The sequence below is a fragment of the Abrus precatorius genome, unplaced genomic scaffold, assembly GCF_003935025.1.
Source record: "Abrus precatorius isolate BTA unplaced genomic scaffold, Abrus_2018 Scaffold8, whole genome shotgun sequence".
Lineage (NCBI taxonomy): Eukaryota > Viridiplantae > Streptophyta > Magnoliopsida > Fabales > Fabaceae > Abrus > Abrus precatorius.
In genome coordinates, this window is record NW_020874428.1 from 39,072,456 (window position 1) to 39,090,840 (window position 18,385).

General features: G+C 28.6%; 1 protein-coding gene across 1 annotated transcript; it reads left to right on the plus strand.

The window, feature by feature from the left end:
- Nucleotides 1-14,630: 14,630 nt before the first annotated feature.
- Nucleotides 14,631-18,065, plus strand: LOC113874864 (UDP-glycosyltransferase 88F3-like). The gene is made up of 2 exons (XM_027513077.1): nt 14,631-15,974; nt 17,398-18,065. Exons 1-2 carry the CDS (start codon nt 15,212-15,214, stop codon nt 18,063-18,065), a joined length of 1,431 nt encoding a protein of 476 aa, XP_027368878.1. The 5' UTR covers nt 14,631-15,211.
- Nucleotides 18,066-18,385: the final 320 nt, after the last annotated feature.

Consider the following 18,385-nt stretch of genomic DNA (forward strand, 5'->3'; position numbering starts at 1 on the left):
TAATAATAAATACATTCAACATAAGTGAAGGTCAAATGCTCTTGAGACAAATCTGATCTTAAATAAATAATAAAAAGAAGGTTTAGAGATTGTTTGAAGACACTCCAAACGAATAAGATAATCATTAACTGCAATTTTTAAATAAGATGAACTTTAGTTTCAATTCCAAAGAGACTCCAAACGAAGGTTTCTCAAAGGAAAGAGGAGTCTCAGCAGCATATTTTAACACACGTTAAGGGAGTGTATTAGATTAGGATTTTAAAGGACTTTTTTAGTTGAAAAAAGTTTTGTGAATTTTAAAAGACTTTGCGGGATTTTTATGACTTTTAAGATTTGCACGATTCTGCAAGATTTTGTAAGACTTTTAAGTCAGGATTTTAATAGATTCTTTGGGACTTTGTAAATTTTGCAGAATTTTAGATATAAAGAGTTCAAGATTTTTTTTATACATTCAAATTTAAAAAGAGTTAAAGACAAAAATAATAAAAAATAATAATGTTTGGATAAATAATAATAATAATTCTCCATAGTATCATATCCTTCTAAATAGCATTTATCCACATTTTCATAGCTATAGTAGTCTTTCAAGCATTAGTATCTTCTTTCTCTTACTCTTGGGCAATGTTTGGATAAATAATAATAATAATTCTCCATAATATCATGTCCTTCTAAATAGCATTTATCCACATTTTCATAGCTATACTAGTCTTTCAAGCATTAGTATCTTCTTGCTCTTACTCTTGAGTTTGAATAATAGGCTCAAAATTATGATATTCATTAACTGATAATGTTGAAGATGAAGATTTGTCTATCAGTACAATTGAAAATTCATCAGAACAACATTTATTGTGAAGAAAGTTATGTAAGTGTACATGTTAACACAAATTCTACTTGTGTCTTAAATAAAAATGGAAGTACTGACTTAAAAATTATGAACCTTGATTTAAAAATACAAAATATTCTCTCGATCACATTCTTTAAAGGCGCATGATGAAGATTGAACAATTCTTTTTCATTTTCATGGTTATTACCATAACGTGCAAAGTCTTGTAGATAATATCTTACACTTTGAAATGAAACTAAAAATTGGCGTCGGTTCGGAAATCTACAATTCACCAAGAAATATTTACCTAATTACATATGCAATATATAATAATAATAATAATAATAATAATAATAATAATAATAATATATTATGTTCTTATCCAAGCATCAATATAATCCCAGTAATTATATTCTACTGGGTCAAATGGTTGGGGAAATTTTTTTATAAAAATTTAATTTTTTTTCCAAATTTCTTTGGCGTAAGGACATTAAGGATTTGTATTGTGGAGTGAGTGATAATAGAAGGATCTTTTTTATCTTTATAATGTTTAATAAAAACAGAATTTGAATCTATTAAAATAAATTCATAGAATTGTCTGGTTTTGTTCATGACATAAGGTCTAAATTGAAAACCAGGAGAAAAAACTTTGGTGATGGCTTTGTAAGGGTTTTTATCCCAAAACTCAGGTTCCATTTGTATAACAGAAGAAAATTTTTCTTTTGCCATATAATGGTTAGTGTTTGAGGCTTTTTGTTTGTCTTTTTGGAGGCTAATAATTTTCTTTATTTTATCAGGAAGATAGTCTTTTGAGACTGGCTGGAAGACTGGATTATAGTGTTTAGGCTTGCTAAATCTATTTCCATGTCGTCTTCTTAAGCAATATTTGCCTAAGACTTTTTTGGTAAACTGCTCAAGCTTCCTTGTTGAATAGCTAAAAGAATATTAATAGGAAAAGTATAGTCTGCTTTAGATTGTTTAGCAATTTTGGTTTGAGATTGTGAAGAATCAACCTTGTTGGATGAGTCTTTTTTAGGAATCGCAGATTGTTGAGTAGATGACTCTACAATCTGGATGGCTTTCTGGGTAAATGACCTAGTCGGAATAGATGACTCCGAAGAACAAGAGTCTGCAGAGGTAGACTTTGATTTTGATTTATTAAGAGTCAAGGCTAGCCTAACTCTTCCTCTGGAAGTTCTACCACCCCTGGAGGGGGTTGTTGCCTTTTTGGGCATCTCACTTATCCTGTAAATATTCATGGGTAAGGTAATCAGGAAGGGAATTTGAAGTGCCTTTGAGATATCCTATATCAAAATAAAAAATACTTAAAATTGTTTGTCATCTTGCAAAGATTTGTTTTGAGGCAAGATTTTTAACATCTTTTTGTAAAATTTCTTTAGCAGACTTGCAGTCTACTCTAATAAAAAACTTTTGGTTTAATAAATCAGATTGAAATTTTGAAACACATAAAACAATTGCTAAAACTTCTTTTTTACCAGTTGAATAATTCTGTTGTGCAGAATTCTAATGTTTTGAAGTATATGCAATGATATGTTCATGGGAATCAATTTTTTGTTTGAGAATGCCACCATAACCTATATCAGAAGCATCAGTTTCGATAATTTTGAAAGCTTGAGAAATAAGAAGATAAAGACAATTTATATTTCTGACTCTGTTCTTAATATCTCTAACAACATTGGTATGGACGTCTGTCTAGGAAGGATGATTCTTTTTAAGCCTATCATGTAAAGGCTTTATAATATTGTTAAGATGAGGAATAAAGTCACCTACATAATTGAGACATCCTAAAAACCTCTAAAGTTGGGTTTTATTAAGGGTTCTATCATGATATTAGCAAATTCAATGGATCTGCTAATAGGAATAATAGTTCCATGGTAGATATTGTGACCAAGAAATCTGGTATTAGTTTGAAAGAGATTGATTTTAGATTTGGAAACAGCAAGTCCATTTTGTTTGACAACATTTATAAAAACATTTATATGCTTGAAATACTGATCAATGGAATGGGAAAAGATTAAAACATCATCAATATAGACAATGACAAATTTGGAATAATGATTGAAGATATCGTTCATGATCTTCTGAAATTTAGAAGGAGCATTTTTAAGACCAAAGGGCATTACATTCCCTTCATATTACCCAAAAGGAACGGTAAAAACAGTTTTGTAGATGTCTTCTTCACAAATTTAGATTTGCCAAAATTCAGATTTTATGTCAAATTTAGAAAAAATCTTAGCAAAATTAAGCCTGTTAAGAAGATCTTTTTTGTTGGGAATAAGATACCTAATCCACTGAAGAGCTTGGTTAAGTGATTTATAATTTATGACTAACCTGGAAGTACCTCTTTCTAATTCTACTTGTCTATTAACATAAAAGGCAGAGGAATACCAAGGGCTTTTACTTCTTCTTATGAGTTTTTTGTCTAAGAGATCTTTAATCTCTTTCTGATAGTATTGGAAGAGCTCCTCATTCATCTGAATGGGTCTTGCTTTAGTAGGGATTTGACTTTCTTTAAAGTCTGGCTCATAAGGAAGACTAACAATATGTTTTTTTCTATTCCAAAATGCGTTTGGTAAATCAGAGTAGATAGAAGATTGAATATTATCTAAAAGAGATTGAATCTTCTTCTGAAGTGATGAATTTTTCAAATGTTTATCAATATTAGCAAAAGAAACTTCTTCTTTCAGAAAATTGATTTGATTAATCTTATTTTGGATAAAATTAATATTTTTGGTAAATGGTTTGCTTGAAAATTTAAAGGTTATCTGTTTACCTAAATGATAAGTAGAAATACCTTCTTTTGAAATTTGAAACGGAAAAGGGCTTTAATAAAATGAGTTCCTAGGATAACTTCATTCTTCAAATTTTTAACAAGAAAAAAGTTTGTTTCAACTTTAAAACCTTGGTTTTCAATAATAACTTTAGATAATTTGTAATTAATCTTAAGCTTTGAACCACTCACAGTACTGAGTTTTTCAAAAGTTTTCTCAAAGTATTTAGTAGGAATTAATCCTTCTAAAATATAATTTGAATCAACACCAATATCAAAGAGTGCTAAAGTATCAAGAACAAAATCATCAATAATGATTCTAATGTTAACGTAAAATTTTTGAATCCTGACCTTGTTGATCAGATTCATGAAAATTTCTTCTTGTTCACTAGAATCTTTTTTTCTCAAAATCATTCTTTTGAAAAAAAAATTCTTCTACAACTTCAGAATCATCATCATCATCTTCAAGTTGTGAAAGAATGATTTGATGAATTTGTTGTTGATTTTTAATTTCACAAATCTCTTTCTTGAGATTATTAATCTCAATTTGGAGATCTTGGATAGTAGTTGGTTTGATACTAGAACTGCTTTCTAGTCTTTTGAAAATATTTGTAATATCAAATTTATTAACACTAAATATTTCTTTAGGTTTTTGTTTTATTTCTAAAACATCTTTAAATTTGCTAAGAAATTCTTTTCTTTCTTGTTGATCAGAAATATAATTAATTGCTTCAAAAATAAGATTTTGTTTTTTTGTTAAAACATTGATTTCAGGAGTTTCACCACTATCAGAGGAAGAAACTTGATCATCCTGTTAGATCTTATTAATATCTTCATTGGTATCCTTAGCAGAATCCTCATCAGAAGATTCAATAAGAAGATTATTAATATGATCTTCAACCGAAGGATCAAGATTAAAATTACTAATCTTTTTCTTGAGCCTACAGTATTTAATGATATGACCAGGTTTGCCGCAGTTATAACAAGTTACACCTGTTCTGAGTTTCCTAGGAATATTGTTGGGGATGACATCTTCCCCATGCTTCTTTGTAGGTTTCCTATTATACTTTCTTTTGTAAGGTTTTTTGTGGTTTTCAACAGTCTCTTTCTTATGAGTCTATTTTTTCTTTTTAATGGAGCAAGAAGGGAGATCAAATTGCTCGTAGAAGGATCCTAACTCTTTTTTATTCAAGGCTCTTTCCTTAGCCAATTGTTTATGAAGTTTGTCTTATTGACAAACCTTTATAGCATTTTTTTATAACAATAGCACTAAGCTGACCATAGCTAAAGCTATCATAAGGAATGTCTCCATTAGTAGAAAATTTTTGGAGCTTACTTCTAATAAGATCTCCAAAAGATTTGGATAGTCCATCAATGAATTTTTCTTTCCAGAAGGGTTGATTACAATCTTCTCTGGTGTATACCCTAGACATGAAAGTATCCTTGCAAATTTGGTATTCACCTAAGGAAGCACACCTAAGATTGGACAATAATTCACCGGATCTTTCTTTCCATAAAGAATGATCTCCTAGAAAATGTTGAGCAATGCAGTATAATAGGGTATATCCTACATCAGGAAGTTGTTAATCATTATTGACAATAGTTTTTCCTTTGTCATCAATTTTTACTGCAGAGAGGATATTTTCTCTATCAGTTTCAGTGAGATAATTATCCCACCAACTCTTGAGTTGGTCAGTAAATCCAGCCATTAAGATGTAAACAATGGTTTTTTCATCGTAATTGTTATTTGTAAAATAACCCATAGCTACAACAGACATGTGTTGGAGTTTAAAAATGATATTATACTCAGACATACCATCAATATTCCAAATATAAATTTCATTGGAATTGAAACTTTGAATTGGATGATTATGACTATCTTTTAAAACTAAATCGGGAGTAGTAGCTCTATTGTAATAAAGCTTAGAAGAATTTTTCCAGTTTTTACTGTTAGTATAAACTAGATTAACTGCTAAAACAAAATCTGTTTCAGAACATTGTTCTGAATCAACTTTAGAGATAACATTAACAGTTTTGGTAAGAGATCTAGTTTTTATTCTGGCACTAGACTCTTCAGAAGTTTGAGGGGTATCGGGGACGGTAGTGAGCATACTTGTGATTTTACTTATTAGCTCATTTTGATTATCTTCTAAAGCTTTGGATTTTTCTTTCTGCCTAAGCTCCAAGATTTTCTGTTTGGCTTTAGCTTTAATTTTGAAAGGTTTGAAGAACGGTTTCTCTAAATGAATTTGAAAAGAGGAAGTTATTTCCTGTTCTTTAGGTTTAGCAAGTTTATCAGAGATTTTATCTCCTAAAATCTATAGATACTTATTGGTGTAATTGGTATGTTCCATAAGGCCTTGGATATCACTGGGAGTAATAGACTCATCAGGATTTTTTGTTTTCAAAGGAGTAGTAGTAACAGGGTTACCGCCTTTATCTTTTAAGTTTGGCAACTGATATTGAGTTGAAGGAGGCAGGTCACTCTGAACAATTTGACTATCTTTGATATGCTAAGATATAACATTAGCAGAGGAAGTACTAATAACATCCTCTTGCCAGGGATAATCAATATTATTTTGAATGGTGTAAGCATGAAACCAATAAAAAAATAAGATATTTTGTTTAACTTTTTTGAGAAATTTGTAAAGTTTTTCTTAGATATCATATCTATTTTTACCCATATAATTTTGGAAGAATCACTCTCTTTGAGGTTTCCAATCCTCAAAGTAGAAATCTTTCCTAAGGGTTTCCTTATCTATAATGAATTTATGATACAATATCATAAGACTCATTAAGGGAGGAATAGGTTGGAGATCGGATACTCTGATTTTCTTCTTCCTTATCAGTGGTTTGGTAAACTGTTCTAGGAATTCTAGAAGATGTATCTAAACCTTGTAGATTTATGGAAGGATCATGATTTATATATTTGGAAATTTCAGATCTAAAATGCGATCTGGAAGAGAATGATCTCCTTGTAGAAACAAAATCAGAATGTCTACTATTGTAGGCATAAATTCTCAAGGAAAATAAATTTCTTCTATTAAAGGTTATTTCAACTTTTTCAGAATTATCCTAAGAAATGTCTTGAATTTGAGGAGCAGGTCTAGGGACACAAGGTGTAGCCTTATCCAAAACCCATTTCTCTAGGAGAGAAACTTCATTCCATTTTATGACTTTAAGAAGAAAAACATTAGCCTTTGTCATATCAGTGATAAACAAAGTAGTTTCACCTCTCTGAGGTTTGAGAAGGACCTTAGAAGCACAAGAGTTCATGCCTTGTACTGAATCCTATTATGGCTGCGGGAATAGATCCCTCTTTCATGTTTAAACCATGAAAACAAATATTGAGAAATAGAAAGTCAAGAATATGTTCATCTAAAAGACTCACAGTTTTGTTTGGGAAACAGCTGAAATAAATCGGTCCTTGGCCAAGACTGGTTTCTACTGTTCCTATTAGAGAATCGTCAAAGTTATTACGACGAGCATCTCTAAGACACATTAAGATGGCAGCATCTATACTTATGTCTATGAGAGGTTTGATGGCTACCTGAACACATCCTATGTGTAAGCACTTGTATTTGCGTTTGTGTTTATTAATGGAGGATTTGGATAGGAGATAAAATTCTTCTCCTAAATCTTTACCTAAAGGGATATTGTTTTCAACAGTCTTAATAATGTAATCAAAACTGTTTTTCTTAGAGTGTTCTTCAGGAACATATAATAATAATAATAATAATAATATATTATTATTATTATTATTATTATTATTTTAAAAAAAACATTTATCTTGAGCCACTTTAAGTCCACTCCTTCTTGTTATTGCATCATTTAGTAGCTAAGAATCATGAGTCGAACCCTCCCACCCACTAAGAACATACATGAATTCCAAATCAAAATTACAAGCAGCTAATATATTTTGTGATATCTTTTCATGATGATTATGATAACTGCTTATATCTTGCCTCCTTACCATTACTAAAATATGTGTCTCATCAATAGCTCCAATGTAATCCTAAAATTTAGCATAAATAACACTTCATCGTATGAACAATATAAATATAGTAGTGCCAAATTTAATTATAATTACTTTTAACGTGTGTTATAAAAAAATTACTACTTAAAAGTTGAAATTTTAAACATTTTTTGTATTATATATATAAGAAACAAACTTAACTAAATAGAGCAAGTTAATGGCATTATCATTTATGTTTTCACCAAATAGGAGAATGGAATGAGAATAATAGTACAATATTGTATATGAGCAGTAGTGCAATATTATTAGCAGGGAAAAAATAAAGAAGACAAGAATATAGAAAAAAAAAAAGAGATGAAAAACTCAACTAGAAATTCTTGAAGCACTTGAAAAGTCACTTCAAACAATCCTCCAAAATCTGATGGGTTTGGATGAGATTGTTTTATTAATTTGGTATTTATAGATACTACTAAAATCTTTCAAAATCTCTATAATACAACGATATTTTAAAATCCTTATTTTTTTAATACTAATAAATTATTTTTAAGTTGTAAAAAGTCTTAAATAAATACCAATAAATTTTAATGAACTCTTTAAAAAATCTTAAAAATTCAAATTGAATACCACTAAATTATTTTTAAGTGACATAAAATCTCGATTAAATACCAACAAACTTTTTTACTTAAAAAAAGTCTTTTAAAATCTTATAAAATTCTAAACCAATACATCCTCCTACATTACTAATTAAAATTATTAAAATATGAGAAATAATCATTAAAGTAAGAGTTAACAAAAATAAAATTTATATAATTTTTATATTTTTCAATAACAAATTAGAGAATGTATTATTAACACACACACATATATATATATATGGATAAAAGACCTTCTTATATAAGTCTAAAAACTCTTACATCTAGTTAAGTAATTAAGTCTTTCATTTAATAGTCAGTAAAATAATAAATTATAATTCATTAGATATAAGTTAAATGAAAAGTTTAGATCGAGTATAAGAATTTTTAAATTTACACTAATGTGATAAGATCATATATATATATATATATATATATATATTTAACAAATAGGAATATTATAAAAATAAATGTCTAGATTAAAGAATAAAAGAAATTAAAACCTTCAATTATATAGGGTTTGTTTGATCATTGTTTGAAAATAAATTTTAATTTTTGAAAAATTGGAGAAATTTGTGTTTAATGATGCATTATTTGACAACTATGCTTAAAGGTGGAGGAAATGATTGTTTCATAAATATCTTTAAATCTCTTGCATTGGATGTGTATCAATTTGTAGCGGTGCTTTACAATACGAGTTGGGAAAGGTTTAATTTGATCTCTATTCAACTAAAATTTTCAATAAAGTTATTTGCTTGATCTAAATGCGACCTGATTGAATGAATAATATACGAGATAACATCAAATTAACGATAATATACATTTTGAAATAAATAATATTAATATAAACATAGTATCATGTTATTAATTAAGGTTATGTTTAATTATTAGCTAGAAAGTACATTACCGGAGAGAAAATGTGAAGGTATTTTTTAATAATAGTTATTAAAAATTAATTAAATAAATATAAAACTGAAACTGTATAAATCATAAAATAAAAAAGAAATGTGAAAGAAAGGCACACAAAAATATTCAACTTGCGTTGATTGCGTTATTATCGGGGAAGCGCTCAAATAAGAGCATCGAATGCTGCGCGAAGGGCTCCACCACGCGAACGATTGTGTGTTGTGTTTGGTTAGGATTTCATTGACACGTTCTCACTTTCCAGTTTGAGTCACTTTTTGTTTACATCTCTTCGTTTTATTCGGTTCAGGCTGTGACCTGTGATCCAACTCAATATTCTATTCCTACCCACACTTCCTTCGCCGCAGTGCCACCATCAACCATAGCATATTTGAAATTATCTTTTTTATTTAAATATTGTAATTTAAAATTTAAATTTCCTATTTATTATTTTTTAAACTATTTTTCGTCTAGGTAAATGGAAAAACTTTCACCGATCACGAAAATTTTAATTTTAATTTTTTAAATAATTTTCGTGATGATAAAAAATGCTAGATTACACCTTTGGAGATATGTGATGATAAAAATATTAATTGCATAATAAATGAATATTAACGATAAACTGATAAAATTGTTAGAATTATATGTTGATGTTGCTATCGGTGAAATCTCATTAATTTTGTCTTAGATGGTGGAATTAAATTTATCACTTTTACTACAAAATGATAAAAGCCTTGTGAACAATTACTACCAAGATAAATTTGATATTTACAAATTGCTTTATTAATAAATTTGTTTGTTAGAATTAAAAGTTGTGAATTTGTTGCAATAAAGAAATTAGGAGTGATCATGATGAAGAATATGAAGACTAAAATCAAAATAATTATAGTGATGGGATGATTAAAGAGAAATTCTATTACACACTACTTTTGACATTGATACAGGGGGCAAATTTGCTTTCAACTTAAATATACAACAATAAGAAATAAGAGGAGGTATTGTGAATGATTGTTTAAAATTTATTTATTTTATTTAATTATGTTAGTAGCAATGAGGATGATTTTTTTTACTATAATATGTAAGATTTAGTGAAGTTTCTTTTTGGAATGTAACCCCACACTATAAGTATATTAATTGGAAATATCATGATCAAGAGATGACTGAAAAAGATTTTATTTGTTGACTTGTTATTTAATGCTAAAGAAGATGTGAAAAATGCATAAAAATATTACGTGGTAAAAACTTATCAAAGTTATTTTGTAACTAAGTCTAAAGCAACATGTTTGTAAATGAAGTGCTTGAACTATAGTTCTGGTTGTCCATGGAAATTAAAGGCTTCACTGTTAAAAAATTCAAACAAGTTGTTCCAACACTCACCAAATTTATTAATTTTCCTAAATATAAACACAAACTAAATTAAAATATTAAAAATAAACAAATTTACTAAGCTTTGTTGCAATAGTTGTTGTAGCATTCACCAACAGCGTAATTTTTTACCTACACTAGTTAATAGATTACAAAGATATATATATATATATATATATATATATATGTATATTAATATGATAAAAAAATTTAAAATAATATGTAGAAATACATATAAAATGATTAATACTTCATATTACTTAAAAATTGAGAAAAATTCACCAAATTACTCTCTGAGCATCAATCACTTTTAGAGAAAATAAATTAGAGGAGAGTGATGAATTGAATTTTTATGTATACATTTTTCTTCATATTTAGTATATTAACCTTCTTTTGTGCATAAGAGAATTTATTTATACCATTTTTGTTTTTCAAGTCTTGGTTAGATTCTAATTCAATTATTTCAGCATAGTACATATTCTGACACTATTTAGTATTTGAGTTATAAATTGAGCTATAGACTTTGTTTTAATATGATTCTTGTTTTGTAGGAAAGTTAAGATATTAACCTACAACTCTTATGAAGAAATAAAAGGCTGAATTCTAACGTCTAGAGCAAAAAATTGGCCTATACTAGAAGGGAAAGGAGGCAAACATGGATCCTAACCAACGTGCGTTGGACTGTATCTCAGTCCAAAAATATCCAATTGGACTCATTTTAGTGGCATTTAAAATCTACATCCAGGACTTTAATTCATATTCAGATCATGAAGTCAAAAGAATGGAAATTCTTGGTTGAAATAAAGGAGCAAGTTACGAATTTATTCTATGATTTTTTTTTGGATAGATTTAGATTCAGTTTAAAGTTTCCTCCTTTTTTCATCTTCTTCCCTATTCTCAAAATTTTGAATTCAAGGATTAAGAAGCACAACAATTTTGAGAATCAGTTTACAACATTTGTTCTCAATTTGAGTTCTTTTCTCTTATCTCTAATCTATTTAATTTCATGAATTGAAGATATTCTTTCTAGTTCTAAATAAGAAGTAATTAATTCATCATTATTCATTTGAAGTGTCTAAATCAATTTTAGGAAATTAGGGTTAATTAAGTACTGTAGAAGATTAATACGTTTTGATTAAATTCTAATTTTTTTTAATTTTAATTAATTTTGTGTTAATCAAATGCACGAAGATTTTTGTGTGATCACTTATTTTGAATTGAGGTTTCATTCAAATTCAATTTTTAACCCCTTAGATTAGAATATTAATAATTTTTTTGATTCAATGATTAAGTGTTCTTACTTTCCTTTTGATTCTTGAATTAGATGTTTAATTAATTGATTATCTTCTCTCAATTTGTTTTCATTTTATTGATTTTGTTGAATTCTCTCATTCTAAAATTGTTTTGATGATCCTTGAGAGACAACTCTGATTGCTTACTTTGTGCTATAGTAATTAGATTTTTATTATTTTGACTCGTGTACTATTAGATATTAGGAAGGAAGGCTACAGTGGGAGAAAGAAGAAAAAGAGGGAATACGGGAAGGGAAAAAGGGCATGACAGTTATTGTTTGGCCTCACATGTGTTAGCCAACAATAAAGATATTTTCACCATAGCCAGATCAATAAAGGTATTTGTGACTTATGTGCTTCCTGTGACAAAATATAACCAGATCTTACCACGTGTCGAAACTTGATTTTATTTTCATAAAACTTGTGGCAAAACTAATGAATGTTTGACGCATGACAACGTCATATTAGTTTCATGTTCTTTGTAGTGAAAATTATTTTAAAAAATTAAAATGTTTCACTAAACAAAACTTTTGTCATGTAACTAGATTCACTTCATAAAGAGAAATAGTACGAAAAAATTAATAAATAAAAAATTTATTTTTTAAATTACAATATTTAAATAAAAAAGCCTTTGAAATACACTCACATATATAAATATATTTTTTTAAAATATTATTATTTATTAACTAAATTTTATTGAAAATATGATAGAAAATTATTTAATCAAAGTAAATTTTTTAACTAAAGTGTATTAAAAAATGAGTTAGAAAATAATTTTTTAAGTATTAAGACATCTTTAAATAATTTCTGATATTGTATGTGATATTATAAATTAAAAAATTAATATACCAATAGTATTAAATGCTATAATTTTTAATAAAAAATTATTATTCTTTATAATTTTAAATAAATTAAAAATTATTAATATAAAAATATACAAGTTTAATATTCAATGGGTAAATCATCAATTCAAATATACAGAAATAGTTTGGTCAAAAATCAGTCGAGAATAAAGAGATAAAAAAATATGAAAAATGATAAATAATTTTGATTAATAAATACTTTAATAGTTTTATAATCTATTTGATATTATTGATTTCTTTTTTATTTTTCTTTTTATATTGCATTACACAAAATTGATAATTTAAATTTTTTTATACATTTATTTAATTATAAATTATTGTATCAATAAAAGTAATTAATTTTTCTAATACAAAATTTAAAAATATATTAATTAATAGTATTTTTTTTATATTGATATACTTTTATATATATATATATATATATATATATATATATATATATATAAAATCAAACTCTATTAATACTAGGAATCAAACTTGAAAATTTACATTATTTGATAACTTTGCATAAAAATGAGAGATTAATTAATCTAATAGTTAAATTATTTTATATTATATTCATGATGATGTATATCAAATTTTATATAATTTAAATATTTATAAATATATTATGTAAACTTTGATATTTATTTATATTTTAAAATATATTATACATTAAAATAAAGTAATAGAATGAAGTATATGTTCATTTTGTTTTTATATGAAATTTTATAAAATTGATATACTTGATAAAATATAATTGACTGCTATCAAACATTTAAAAACTCTTGTTATCATTGGAATAGATATCAAACTTGGAGATCTAACCTATTTGAGCATATCAAATCTCAAATCTACTGCTATTACCATCAAAGTTGACATTGGACTACCAAAATCCAATATCATTGAGATGGATCATACCTTAGATAGAGCCATTAAAGCCTCATCTTATTAACTAGTATGAATTAACATACTTAATCCTCAACTAATAAGGTGTTTACCACTTAACTCTTAGGTAAGTAAGGTTTCTCAAGACGACTTATTTCAAATGACATTAGTCGACAAATAACATCAGCATATGAACAACTTCAATCAAGCCTTATCTCACTATGTGAGATCGACTACATGGATCACATGACGCTATTGAGCTTAGTCAAAAATTAAACTTTCAGAAATCTAATTTGTGAAAAGAGAGATCTTTTAATAATTTCGTCTAATGTTCTTTTAGGTCTCCTTCAACCCTCTCTACTAGACTAAGAGTCATGCAATTCACTCTCCTTAGTGGCACCTACAAAGATCTTCTTTATACACGTTTAAACTAGTTTAAACGACTTTCAATTATCTTTTTTTAGTATAAGTGCTACTCCTAAGTGCTACTCTAATATTCTCTTGTATACTATCATTTTTATGCCAAGTTCTTTTTTATGTGTCTACTCATCCATCTTAACATTCTCATTTTTCTCACTCATTTCTTATGTTATTCCTTTAAGGTCAAATATTCACTATCATATAAGCTAGTTGGTCGTATTATGGCACAATAAAACCTTTTTTCAGCTTGATAGGTATTTCATGGTCATAAATAAATAACTCTTGATGTCTTTCTCCACTTTAACTATCCAACTTGTATTATGTGAGTAACATCTTCACCATTTCCTTATCATTTTGTACAATCTCTACTACGTACTTGAAATTAAAAATTTGTGATATAATATTATTTTGAATTTTAACTTTCAACACATAATCCTCATCTTATTTTTCACTAAACCTATTATGCATATACTTTGTCTTATTATACTCGAGCAAAAACCCTTATATCCTCAAGTCTCCATCTATAACTCAACTTTAGTATAAACTATTACGACGTATTTAACCTGCATACACTTATATTTAAATATGTCATATATTTAAATCCAGGTTTATATAATTCAACCCATTTGAATCACGAGCTTATTTAAAACGGTATAGAACAAGATAAGTTACAGTGCGTAGCTATAGTTTTAAAAATGAATGATACACAAAAATAAAATCATATCATTATTTATTTTATTTATTAAAGCAATGCATACTAAAGTTTTAGTATATACAAGACCAATTTTGTGTTTTTATACTTTTATATGAGTCGCTGTGAACCTAACAGCTAATACCTAACATTCAAAAAAGAAAAACCAATTCCTAAACCTGCGACCCCGTATAGACAGACACAACGCCTTTGCTGTACCGTCCCATTTCACATTCAACTTAAAAATTAAGCACCAAAAAACAGGAGTATTGTGGAATCATATCTCCTCTTTCTTTTCTTTCACTCATCTAAGATCTGAGCATCAACCAATCATTTCTCTACATAATCACACAACAACAAAACCATATCATTATTTATTTCATTACTTAAAAACACATAAAATGATTACAAACTATTTTATCCTTTAATTCCTTTGCATAAATGATTATAAAGCCAACTGCTACAAGAATATTGCAGCTAAACCCACCACTACATAGACTCATAAACCAAACAAAAAAACCCAAAACAAAAACAAATCCCCCTTTGACTCCTCATTTCTCAATCACTCACTAAACCAATCAAGCAAAGATGCAGAAAGAAGAAAGAATAGTGCTATACCCAGCACCGGGTATAGGGCACATAATCTCCATGGTTGAACTCGCCAAACACCTTAATAACCGTTACTCCATCACCATCCTTCTCTTCACCGGCTTCCGCGACCACCCTTCCATCGACTCCTACATCCACCGCATCTCCACCACCTACTCCTCCATCACCTTCCACCGTCTCCCGCAGATCCCATTCTCCACCTCCCCAACCACCACCGTAAGCTCCGCCGCCATAGCCTTCGACTTCGTGAAACGAAACGCCCCCAATGTCACCACAACCCTAACCCTAATTTCTCAATCCTCAACCATCAAATCCTTCATCATCGACCTATTTTGCACTTCCGCATTAGAACCCGCTTCTTCCATGGGAATCCCCGTCTACTACTTCTTCACTTCCGGTGCTGCCGTTCTCGCTCTCTTCTCCTACTTCCCCATAATTCACGAACGATACGCAACGTCGTTTAAGGATATGTTTGGCGTGGAGTTGCGCGTGCCGGGAAACGCGCCGTTGAAGGCGGTGAACATGCCCGAGCCCATGCTGGTGAGAGATGACCCTTCTTATTGGGACATGCTGTGGTTCTGCAAGCACCTTCCGAAAGCGCGTGGGATTATAGTGAACACTTTTGGGGAGCTTGAGCCTTTGGCGGTTAAGGCAATAACAGAGGGCGCGTGCTTCCCTCACCCAACACGCGCTCCGCCCGTTTACTATATTGGACCTCTCATCGCTGAACCGCAGCAATCAGGTAACCATTGGTTATAAATATTATATATAATATTTAAGTTTTTAAAATTTTTACTTTTTTAAGCCTTTTAGAAACATAAAAATATATGATTTTAGTTATTGAACTAAAGACTAAAATTGAATACATTTTTTTAATAGAAGTTAAAATTAAAAATAGTGATATTTTTAAATTAATTAATTGATTAAGCCTTTTTTTATAATTTTTTTAAACTTGTGGCTTCTTTAAAAATTTGGCATATATATTTTTAAAATATAACATTTAATGTTACTAAAATATTAGTTTTTTTAATATTATATAATTTTTAATAAAAATTATTATATATAAATTATTATTGTTTATTTTTTATATACATGTTAAAAATGTTTTTATATTTATTATTAAAAATATTAAATTTTTTTCACAAAGTAATTTTTTTTCAAAACGATAAATAATTAGAGATATTTCTATTGTATATTTTATTCTTTTGAAATAAACAAATAAGAATTTATTTATTATTAATTGTATTTTACAAAATATTTAATTATAAATCAATTACTTTATTTTACAAGAGTTCAATTAATTTTACGAGCTCTCAAGATTTTCTCTGTCGGAGTTCAATAGGGAAGAAACGAGACATGAGTTACCTTCGTGTTACTTGTAACGTGAAAAATGGTTGATAAGTATTGTGAGATTCATTTATCCGGGTTTCTCTCATTGAAAATTCACATTTTATTTTGTGAATTGTTGGTTAAGTCTTGATAATTAAAAATAATAACAATATTTCGAGACAAAATTTTGGTTTTAATTGGAGAATGACCCAAATGGTAATAATATATTGTATCTAAAATTTGTACCATCTATACATATTACTAAAATTTTTCACTAAAAGTGTGGTATTTTTATTTTGTATTTCAATTTTTAAAATCTTTCACTAAAAATGCCCCATGATGTTTCCTAATTTTTATTTTCAAATATATGTTAATTTATTAATTCATTTATTTTTGTGAACTTTTTATTTATTTATATATATATATATATATTTCCTAACCTTTTATCTTTCTAATCTTTTAATTTTTTTATTAAATATTTAACCTAATAAAATAATTATCTAAAATTATTAATAATTTGAAATAATAATATCAAATAGTTATAAAGTTGCACATCGTTAAGATACAAAATTTAGTTATGATATAACCTTAGACCTTATAGAAATGACCTAAAATCTCACTAGTAGCTCAAAAGTAATAGTTTATGATCTAGACTGCATCTTTACAAAATAATTATAATACAAGCGAATTATGCAATTAGGCCCTGGGGTATATGTTAGTGCTCAGATTGAATTTACACGTACAATTGAATTGATAAATGATCCAAACGTGTTGCATATATGAAACAAAATGCACGATATATAACACGATGAAACTAAATAAACCACATATCTCAGGTGCAGCAAAAGAGAATGAAAAATGCTTGTCATGGGTGGATGCACAACCAAGTAGAAGCGTGGTGTATCTGTGTTTTGGAAGCCGTGGATCGTTCTCAATGTCACAGGTGAATGAGATAGCGAGAGGGTTAGAGAGGAGTGGACACAGGTTCTTGTGGGTTCTAAAAACGCCAACGCAAGACAAGGGAAGAAACCAAGTTGACCACACAACAGAGGAATTCGACGTTAGTTCGGTGTTGCCACGTGGCTTCATGGAGAGAACAAAGGGTAGGGGACTAGTGGTGAAGTCGTGGGCCCCACAGGTGGAAGTGCTGAGTCGTGACTCGGTGGGCGGGTTCGTGACTCACTGCGGGTGGAACTCGGTCTTGGAAGGGGTGGTTGCGGGGGTGCCAATGGTTGCGTGGCCTTTGTATGCGGAGCAGCACGTGAATAGGCACGTGATGGTGGAGGAGATGAGGGTGGCCATTGCTGTGGAGCAGAGAGAAGGGGATGGGCTTGTGAGTGCTGTGGAAGTGGAGACTAAGGTGAGGGTGTTGATGGAGAGGGAAGAGCTTAGGGTTAGAAGTTTGAAGGTGAAAGAAATGGCTTTGGAAGCTGTTGGAGAATTTGGGTCATCCACTCGGGCACTTGCCAACTTGGTTCATTCAATGAATTGCATCAAAGATTGAGTTAAATATGTTTGGATCTAAAATACTCTCATATTAGTCTAAATTTAAATTTTTTTAAAAATAATTTAAATTTTTATTTAACTTATATTTAATGGTTATTAAAGTTATTTATGAAAATATAAATTTATTATTATTTAATTGTTTTTTTATATATTTAAAGATGTTAAAATATGATTCCGTTGAATTCAGTGTTTTTTTTAATTTTTTCTTTTATCTTAACCCACTTATATATATTTCATATTTACTTGAAATACTTGCATATTTTTTTAAAATTCTAAATATTTTTATTTTAAATATTAATTAACCCTAAACCCTAAACC

Bases quoted from the DNA above. Each gene is read 5' to 3' on its own strand.
- LOC113874864 (XM_027513077.1), top strand. From the start codon at position 15,212: ATGCAGAAAGAAGAAAGAATAGTGCTATACCCAGCACCGGGTATAGGG. The intron at 15,975-17,397 runs GTAACCATTGGT...CACATATCTCAG, and splicing joins CGCTGAACCGCAGCAATCAG to GTGCAGCAAAAGAGAATGAA.